This window comes from Budorcas taxicolor, chromosome 18 (genome assembly GCF_023091745.1).
Source record: "Budorcas taxicolor isolate Tak-1 chromosome 18, Takin1.1, whole genome shotgun sequence".
Lineage (NCBI taxonomy): Eukaryota > Metazoa > Chordata > Mammalia > Artiodactyla > Bovidae > Budorcas > Budorcas taxicolor.
In genome coordinates, this window is record NC_068927.1 from 51,794,551 (window position 1) to 51,804,008 (window position 9,458).

At 52.8% G+C, this 9,458-nt stretch overlaps 1 protein-coding gene across 1 annotated transcript; it reads right to left on the reverse strand.

The window, feature by feature from the left end:
* Window positions 1-333: 333 nt before the first annotated feature.
* On the reverse strand, window positions 334-9,373 carry EXOSC5 (exosome component 5). The gene is made up of 6 exons (XM_052656292.1): window positions 9,162-9,373; window positions 4,640-4,753; window positions 4,027-4,148; window positions 2,577-2,717; window positions 1,466-1,555; window positions 334-762 (listed from the first exon to the last, which is right to left on the reverse strand). Exons 1-6 carry the CDS (start codon window positions 9,307-9,309, stop codon window positions 670-672), a joined length of 708 nt encoding a protein of 235 aa, XP_052512252.1. The 5' UTR covers window positions 9,310-9,373; the 3' UTR covers window positions 334-669.
* Between the last annotated feature and the right edge of the window lie 85 nt (window positions 9,374-9,458).

Below are 9,458 nucleotides of genomic sequence, written 5' to 3' on the forward strand. Positions count from 1 at the left end.
GTTTCCTTACCTTAAAATAAGGACCATAATAGCCCCACCTCAGGGGGTTGCTGGATAAAGGCAGTGCTCAGAGGCAGATTGCCCTCCAAGGCACACGAACCCTGTTGTCTCCCTGACCATTTCCTCCCTCCTGCCCTCCCTTCCTCTGCTCCAGCCATACCAGCCATCTTGCTGGTCTTTGAACCTCTGCCTATCTCTGCCAAGGGGTCCTCCCCGCCACGTGTCCATGAGTCCCTAAGCTCATCCCTGGCCTCCTCCTGGACTTCCCTCGGATGCCCCCTCTCCACGAAGGTGTCCCCTTCCCCCACCATTAACTCACCTAAACCCTTTTTAAAAATTTTTTATTTTTTAAATACCATCCACCATCCAACACACACTACTGTTATTTGTCTATCACCTCACCGTTCCTCAAACCTGGGCCTCATTCACTGCTGAGGCCTTAGCACCCAGCAGGGCTTGCACACTCTAACTGCAGTCTTGGCTTCGTGGGGCTGTCAGAATGAGTAGCTTCATTCAGTGAATACACTACTCTACCAGTGCCTTCCTGGAGTGGGGTGGGGTCTCCCATGCCCAGGGGTCCGGCTATAGCCACTCTTTTCTCAGCAGGGCCGGCCTGCTGGCTTCTTTGACGCTGGAGGTGGCGGGAGGGGCGGCCTGCCCTGGCTTGCCTCAGCTCTTGGAGTAACGCCTCTGCAGCGATTCCCGGTAGAAGCGGAAGACGTGTGTGGAGGCAGTCTGGGCTGCAGCCAGGCACTGCTGGAGCTGGGACGGGAGCGGGGGGGGGGGGGGGGTTGGTCAGTGCCGGGGCCCCCACCTGACTCCCAGAGCCCCCCAAACCTAACACCTCCCCTTTCACCAGGAGCCCCTCTCCCCAGGGGAGGGTGGTGGTGAGGGGGTTACTCCACGTGCATTCCCATCTTCCCCACTTCATGGCCTCGTTAGAGAAGGCTTCAGGGCTGATTAAACAGCTCCAGGCCCTCAGACCAACAGTGTCAGGCATCCTGCTCTCGGAAGCATTCCCAGGTTCCAGAGACTGGAATTTTAGACCCAGAGGCCCTGTGACTCCAAATACTCTTAAAAGGCATGGAACTCAAGACCCCGAATCTTTACTGCCGCGTATACGTTTTCACAGGAGGGCCAGGTGGTAAATGTTCTTGGTGACCATTTGGCCCAACAGGTGCCAAACTCTGTTCAGACACCCCGAACTCCAGGGTGCACAGCTCTGAGCTGGAAGCTGGGAGGCCTTCAAGTGCCCCGTGTCCTGATTTCCACCTGAGCCCCTCTTCTCATCAACTGGGCTTCCCTTTAAAATCCCACGAAGGATTCTATGGCCACAAAGTTTAAAACCTATTTGCAGAAGGGGTGCAAGGAAGGGGTTCCCCTTAAGCCTCTTAGAATAGTGACCGGACCTCGTGTCAGGGGGGCGCAAAGGGCCTGGTGTTCACCCCCAATTATGCAGTGATACCTCGGCGTCAGAGTAGAGCCCCTTGGTGGTGGACATCAGCAGCTTCCGTTCCACGCTGTCAAGGGCAAAAGTCAGGACTGCCCGGGCCTCCTAGGAACAAGAGGTACAAGGTGGAAGACCTGGGACCCTCCCTTCAGATACAATCTCAGCTGGCTCCAAAGCGGGTGTGTGTGTGTGCAGGTTGGGGGGAGGGTTGCCTTTCCTGCAGCCAGGCCCTCACGTACCAAGTGTATTTTTTGAGGGGAGTCTACACATCACCCCCTCCCTGCAGAATCGCTCCTCACATGATCCCACCACGTGGCTCCGACAGGGGCTTCCAAAGCACAGTATTCCACACCAGAGGGGCAGCCACGGTGATGGTCATCCCTCAGTGCCTCCCAGCAGTGCTCTGCTCTCTGGGGCTGGAAGCCAGCAAGCTCTATTTCCCAGGTTCCCCTGCCAGTTTGGTTCTAGTGGGAATCTGGTGGGAGATGAGAGGAAGCAGAAAGCAGCATCTGGGTCCTCACAGGAGTTTGGGGCGTATCACCCACCACAGTTGTCATGGAGATGGGGTGGCTGCGGACCTCAGCAGCCAGGCCAGAGCCAGACTGTCTCTGTTTTCATCTAGATCTGACTGCGCCCATGTCCCCAACAGTGCCCGGTAGGAGCTGGCCTCAGGCTTCTCGTCTTGGGGGGGGTCCTCCCTTCTTCCCTTTTGCTTCTTCAGCTCTTTCAACACGGCTGTTGTGACCAGTTCCCTGCATTCAATTCCACTCCCCTCCCCCCACATCTGAAGCTCCCAAGGGGTTTCTTTCCGCTTTCCTGACTGGAAGTGACTGTCACAGTCCTGAGCAGATAACTGGGAATAACTGGAGCCCCAGCACATTGTGAACTTGAGCCACTGAAGAAGAAACTCTAAGATTTGTTTTTGTTTTTGAACCTCTTAAAATCAACTCCCTTGTCGCTTCAGCAGGTTAGAGCTGGGTTTCTAACAATTGCCCAGAGGAACAGAGCAGAGCTTGCCGGCTGAGCAAGTGAGGTGGTACCAGCCAACTGTTTTGGAGAAGCGAGGCCCAGAGGAGAGGGAGGGTGCCTGACCAGGGCCTTTCACCACCCCGCCCTTCACACTTACCTTTTCCTGTTTAGCAGTAGGGTCTAGCATGAGGGTCCCATCAGAGTCCAGAGCACAAGTGACCCCACAGAAGAGGGCCCGCATGGGCACACCAGCGTCCACCAGGGCCATGCAGGCGGCATTCAGGCAACAGGCCAGGAGCTGAGTGCCACAGGCCGTGGTTAAGTTTCTTTTTTCATCCTTTTTTTTTCTTTGACCACACTATGTGGCTTGTGGCATCTTAGTTCCCCCACCAGCAACTGAACCCAGGCCCTCAGCAGTTACAGCGCAGAGTCCCAACCACTGGATTGCCAGGGAATTCCCATGTTAAGAGTTTCTACCGAAGGTTGGTCAGCAGAACACATCCATGCCTCTGGTTCACCAGCCAGTGCCTGTGAACACTAGACAGCTAACTGATCACAGAAAGGCAGAGTAATCCTGGGATCTAGTATCCTTGGGTTCCAAACGTGAACTGCCACCCCTAGGCTGTGTGACCTTGAACTAGCTACTTACTCTCTCTCAGCCTCAGTCAGGGATCACAGTGATACTCGGCAGGTATGCACCTTCAGGGAAACAAAGGCCAGAAGCCTTTCAAGATAAAACAAGGAGGCAGTGGCAGAGCCAGGCCTGGGGCTGGGGAATCGAGCAAGCAGTGCTACCGGGTGGCAGGCTGGCAGGATGACGGAGGGAGGAGTCAGTGTCCTCAGGGAGTCCGCAGTCCAGGGGAGAGGTGCGGCCCTGGCCCTGTGCAGGGTGAGCACAGGCCTGAGTCAGCCAGCCAGCCCCAGCTCAGTTTCCTCTCCTCCCCAGGGCCCAGCTTTACAGTCAGCCAGCCCCACCTCTGCCACTGACCCACCGTTATCTCCCATCTGTGAAGTGGGTTCACAGTGCACCTCTTCCCCCATCTGTGAAGTATCTGCCCAGTGCAGGGCCACACCCACCCACAAAGCTGTCTAGAAATGCCCATTTCTGGGCCTCTGCCTCTCACACCCAAACCACGGCCACATTCCAAGGCTGAGCTGCCGAACCAAAGGCTCTGCCTGCTCAGGGCTCCTGCTCTGTTGAGCCTCAAATCCAAGCTCAGGGTCAGAAATGAGGTCAACGGCACAGGCTCTGGAGTCAGATGGGCCTGTGTGTGAATTCAGCCTCTGCTGCCTTCCAGCTGTGTGACCTTGGGTAAGCGACCTCTCCTCTCGTGGCCTTGGTTTCCTCACCTGAAACATGAGAACAGGACCCAGCTGCTAGGGGCCTTGAGCTCTAGAGCCACATGGCTTGGGCTCATGTCCTGGCACTGCCAGTTACTAGAAGTGTGAGTTGTCCACACTGTATAAATTGCCTGACACACAGTAAACACTCAAGCCGTGTTTGCTGTTCCTACAAGTTGACATCTGTCAAGCAGACTAGGAGAGGGTGTGTACATGGCCGTCGGCAATCAGTGAGATTCTGGAGGACTTCCTGGAGGAAAGGATACAGAGCCAGCATCGCTGACGACCTGCAGCACCACAGTTATGGAGGTGCGGGGGTGCAGCGCTCCCAGTACCACCGCTTCACATGTGTTTCTGATCAGCCGCTCCCGGCTCTTCTCCGCTACGCCTGCGGAAATCAGGGGTGGGGTTGGGCTGTCAGGCTCTTCCTGTCCAGCTGGCTCACCTGTCTCCATGTGCCCCACCCAAGCCTCCAGAAAAAAGGGACGACAGAGGAGTCCCAGTGGGAGGGAGGCAGGGCCTGACTGCCACCCACTTGATGCCCGCCACCTCCAGCACCCACCAAGGGAGCCTCCGGGGGAGGAGAACCTCAGAGCTCTCCCAAGTCCAGTGCTGCTGTCCATTCCCATCGCAGTGCACCCAGCCCTGGGGAGTGAGGGGGGCAGAGAGTAAAAGCGTGGAAAAACAGATTAATGGAAAGGAGGAGAGATGGAGCCAGGAAAGAAGGAGGGAGCGGGGAGAGAAGATGGAGAGAGACAGGGAGAAAAGTGATAGACGTACAGGCAGAGAGCTGGAGAAAAAAAAACAGTTGAGGGGAGCTGAGAGGAGTGGAGACCAGAAAGGGCAGTGACGGGGACACCGGGCGAGAGGACCAGTTACCAGGCAGTCCAGTTTTCGGCCTCAGGATCACTTCCAGCGTGGCCTTGTTGAAGATCTCTTTGCTGATCTTCACCTCGGCTGGCCCGTACACGCCGGCCAGGACGGAGGTATCCCCTGGGGAGAAAGCATGGGCGAGCTCACCCGCATCTTCCCTGCCTCTGGGGTCTGACACGAGGAACTTAACATTGTGGGCCCTGAGCTGGGTGGCCAGGGGTCCCCACGTCACCCTCACTCTGGCCCACCCCTTGTTGGCAGCGATTCCTTAAGCATTTGCTTCATGTCTCTGCTTCTACTTCCTCATCTATAAAATGAGGATAACTACAGTACGTCCCTGGGACTTCCCTGGTGGTCCACTGGCTAAGACTGAGCTCCCAGTGCAGAGGGCCTGGGTTCAACCCCTGGTCAGGGAACTAGATCCCACAAGCTATAGCTAAGAGTTTGCATGCTGGGACTAAGACCCAGTGCAGCAAAAAAAAAAAAAAAAGCAAACACCTATAGGACATCCTTCACAGCTATGAGGATTAAATTAGATAAAAAGAGAAACACTTAGGATGCTGCCTGCTAAGTTGCTGAGTGCCCAAAGGACTTTAGCTACTATTACTAACTTTAACAGGAAGTTCTTCCTGAGTGCTAACCTTCCTCCTTCTTACTGCTGCTGGTCCCAACCTCTCCTTCCAAAGATCCCCCGAGGCCGAGTTCTCTTCCCTCTGGCTCACGTCCCCAAACTCTGTAGCAGTCAGGACACCTGAGAAATGGATGAATATCTAGGGCTGGGTCCTGACACCTGCTTATTTTCTCCTGGCTCTGTAATCTCAGCTGATTTTGCTTACTTCTCTGGGCCTCAGTTTTCCCATTAGCAAAATGGGTAGACTGGACTACAAGAGCAGTTTCCAAACATTCCTGATCCTAACTCCCTGTAAGAAATACATTTTAGACTCAAATACACTTCAGGACCCAAAACTCACACAAATCTGTGTGGATATAAATGGAACGAACGCCTCCCAAAACAGCTCTTTACTGTTACTGCTTTGACGTACTCGGAGATTTTCTACTATATTTCAGTTACAAAGAACCACTAAAGGGGACTTGCCTGGTGGTCCAGTGGTTAAGAATCCACCTTCCAATGCAGGGGATGCTGGTTCGATCCCTGATCAGGGAACTAAGATCGCACATGCCGTGGAGGAACTAAGCCCATGCACCACAGCTAACACATGACCTGACCAAAGAACAGAAATAAGATGGAAACAAAAACAAAAACCCACTAGTGAACACAGTGGTTCTCAACCCCGTATGCACACTGGGCTCACTGCAGAACTTTGAAAGATCTAGATGCCCAGGCCCCTTCCCTAGAGAGCCTTAATCCCATTCCTGGGGGCTGAGGCTCAGGCACTGGGAGTCTCAGAGCTCCAACAGGCCATTCTAACGTGCAGCTGGGCCTGCAACCTGCAGTGGGAAGACATGGAGCTCCAGCACGTTTTCAAAACACAGGCCTGCAACCAGAATCGCTACAGCAGATCATTTAATAATACAGAGGGCTGGCATCCCTGGGTTGGGAAGATCCTCTGGAGGAGGAAGTGGCAACCTGTTCTAGTATTCTTGCTGGGATAATCCTATGGGCAGAGAAGCCTGGCTGACACGACTGAGCAACTAATCAATAAGGACAGAGGGCTGGCCTTAGTTGGCATAGGTGGGTTCTGGGGCTTGGTATTTTTAACCTCACTGGAGAGTCTAGTGAGGGTTTGCAGAGGACCCTGCTCCAGGGTCCTGGGCTTTGGGGTTTTAGAACATACAAGGGGCTCAGTATTTCTTTCTTTTTTAGAACACACAAGGGGCTCAGTACTTCTTAAATTCTAAGAACCTCCAGGCACCTGCACTGAGCAAGAGAGCTAAGCCTGGAGAGATCCCTGGCAGAGGCTTTTTTGTTCTGGGGCTGGCGAGGAAGAGCTGCTATACAACTGAGGGACTCTCTTGGTTCCAGGAGAATGGACCCTGGAGGAGGAAATTGTCCAAGCAGAAATAGATCCACACTGGGGTCTTCCTGTTACTCCAAAGGCACTGTCTGTGCTTCACCTGGGCACAAGAGTGCCTCTCTTCTCATCTTCCTGAGGCCATGGCTCTAGCAATTCCCTCCCCTCTGGACCCCACATCCATCTAACTCCTGGCCCATCTATCTTAGCCATTTACAGCAAAGTTCCCGAAGAGCTGTCTCCGCTCACTGACTCTCTTCCTCGACTCCACCCCTCCACCGGAACAGCTTTTTCTTTTTTACATTTTACTTATTATTTTTGGCTGTGCATTGGGTCTTCGTTGCGATATGTAGGTTTCTTATTGTACTGGCTTCTCTTGTTGTGGAGCACAGGCTCTAGGGTGTGTGGGCTCAAGTAGCTGTGATGCAAGGCATGTGGAAGCTTGCTGGACCAGGGATCGAACCCATGTCCCCTGCACTACGAGCTCAGAATCTTAACCAGGCAAGTCCCAGAGTGACTCTTGGCTGCACCACCTACAACAGACAACCAGGTTGTCAACCCACAGGTCTAGTCCATCCTCACGTGATTCAGGCTCCAACAGGCCATTCTAAAATGGCCTGACCAGAACAGTTGGCTGGTCCTTACATTTCAGACACGTTCTCTGGGCTCCAGGTCACTGCCCTCTCTTGGTTTTTCTCCTACCTTACTAGCTGCTCCTTCTCTATGTCTTTTCCTAGCTCCACCCAGGCTAGAAGGCAAAGGGCTAAGTTCTAAGTTCTCTTCTCCATCTATATTGATTTTCTTGTTGATTCCATCCAATCAGTAGCTTGAACTGCCATCTAGAGCCAAAGGACTCCCAAATTCCAGCCCTGTATGTCCGATTGCCGAATCCACACTGCCATGGGAGAGTCTATTAGGCCTTACAAATGTAATGTTCCCAACTGAACTCATTTTCTCCCAGCACAGATGGTCTGGGTAAAAAACTGACTCTGTCATACCCCCAAACCAAACCACCTGCAATTTATCAGTTTACCTTCAGACTCTCACCACCTGTACTGCTTCCACTCTGGTCTGCGCCACCCTCCTCTCCTCCTTTCCCCCGTGCCCTTTGCCATCAACACTGTATCCATAAAGTCTAAAATCTATAAAAAAAAAATATATTCAGAGCATGTCACAGGTCTCCATTCTCAGTCACTAGACTTTATATGAGGGGCAGGTCTCCTTATCTCCACCCCACCTCCTGTCACCGCTGCAGGCACCCCTGTCCCCCTGACTGTTCCTCAAACACACCAGGCAAGTTCTGGCCTCAGAGCCCTGTGGTTCCTAATGCTTCATAAGCTTTCCTCTTGATCTCTTTAGGGTTTGCTCCCCTTGCAAAAAGCCAATTTTAGGGAAAAAAAAACTGCCTTAAAATTTTTTTATTTGGCTGTACTGGGTCTTCACTGCAACATGCAGGATCTTTAGTTGGGGCATGCGAACTCTTAGTTGCACCATGTGGGATCTAGTTCCCTTACCAAGGACTGAACCCAGGCCCTCTGCATTGGGAGCTCAGTCTTAGCCACTGGATCACCAGGAAAGTCCCATCTTTAAGTGTTTACTCAAAAGGTACCATCTCAGTTGATGCCTTTCCTGACCATCCTAATTAAGACTGCAACCCTCTCTGGCACACCCCTAACTACACCCTTACTGTATTTTTCTCCAGTTTTTTACTACGTATTTTACTTATCTTTTGCCTGTCTCTCTGACTAGAATGTAAGAATGTCAAATCCGTTACCGCAGGGATTTTTAAAAAATTTATTTACTTATTCTCAGTGCCCAGAACAATACTAAGCAAAGGTACATGTTCAATGAAAGAATGAATGAAAGCAGGTTTTGTATTTCGGTTTCAGGTAATGCCCTAGAGCAGGGTCTGAAACATTTATGGGGGTGACCCTTAGGCCTATCTCCAGAGGAACATTTCCCTCAGAGGGGTCAGGGAACTGAGTCTAGTTTCAGAGTTGTTTAGCTAGAAAAAGGGGTTATTTCCCTAATAGGTAAGAACTGCTCCAATCTTAGGGATATAACGAGAGTTGTGTATCCCAGTCAAAGGGACATTCACCCAAGAGGTGGGGCTGGGGACATCACCATCCACCTGAGAAGCAACTATTTGGATAAAAGATCTGCCAGCGGACTAGGGAGTACACCGGAAGTGGTGATCTGACAGTCCACTGGGTATTTATGCAAACAAACAGGTTTGCCTCAGCCTGGGATGTATGGACCCAGGGTGCGTGTGTGGGAAACCGGAGAGGAACCTAGTCAAGGGAGACCCCGGGGTAAGAATATTTCCCCTATTCTGGAGTATTCATTCTTTAGAGGCGGTCTGCCCTCTCCCATTCTGCGTACTTTAACAATCTTCTCCTTGCTAGTCTGGAGGGAGAGATATATGTCTACCTGCGTATGCAGTAGTGTCCACCCCGGCAAGAACTGCACCAGTTCAGGAGAGATTTTTACCAGCTAGCGCGATACATTGTAACCGCCCCCCGCCCCACCAAATAATACAACCTAGTAGTTCCTACCTTGCAGGAAAGAGGCAGAGCCATCAGGCCGGGACAACAAGTTCTGTTCGCAGGCAAAGTGCCGGAGGCTACAGCCGGGGCCCCTAGCGCCGGGCTCTATCCCAGAATCAGCCCGAATCTTCGATCCTGTCTGCATTGCCCCCTCCATAGCCCCGGAGCCCACGTGCAGCCGGGTCTTGTTGCTTCCGCCCAGAAGCGAGCGCTTGCGTACGAGGTGCGTACGCAGTACGCACGCGCCAACCCGGGGGCACCAGGAGTGGCGCCCGCACGTGGCTCGGCGTTTACTAACAATCTGGA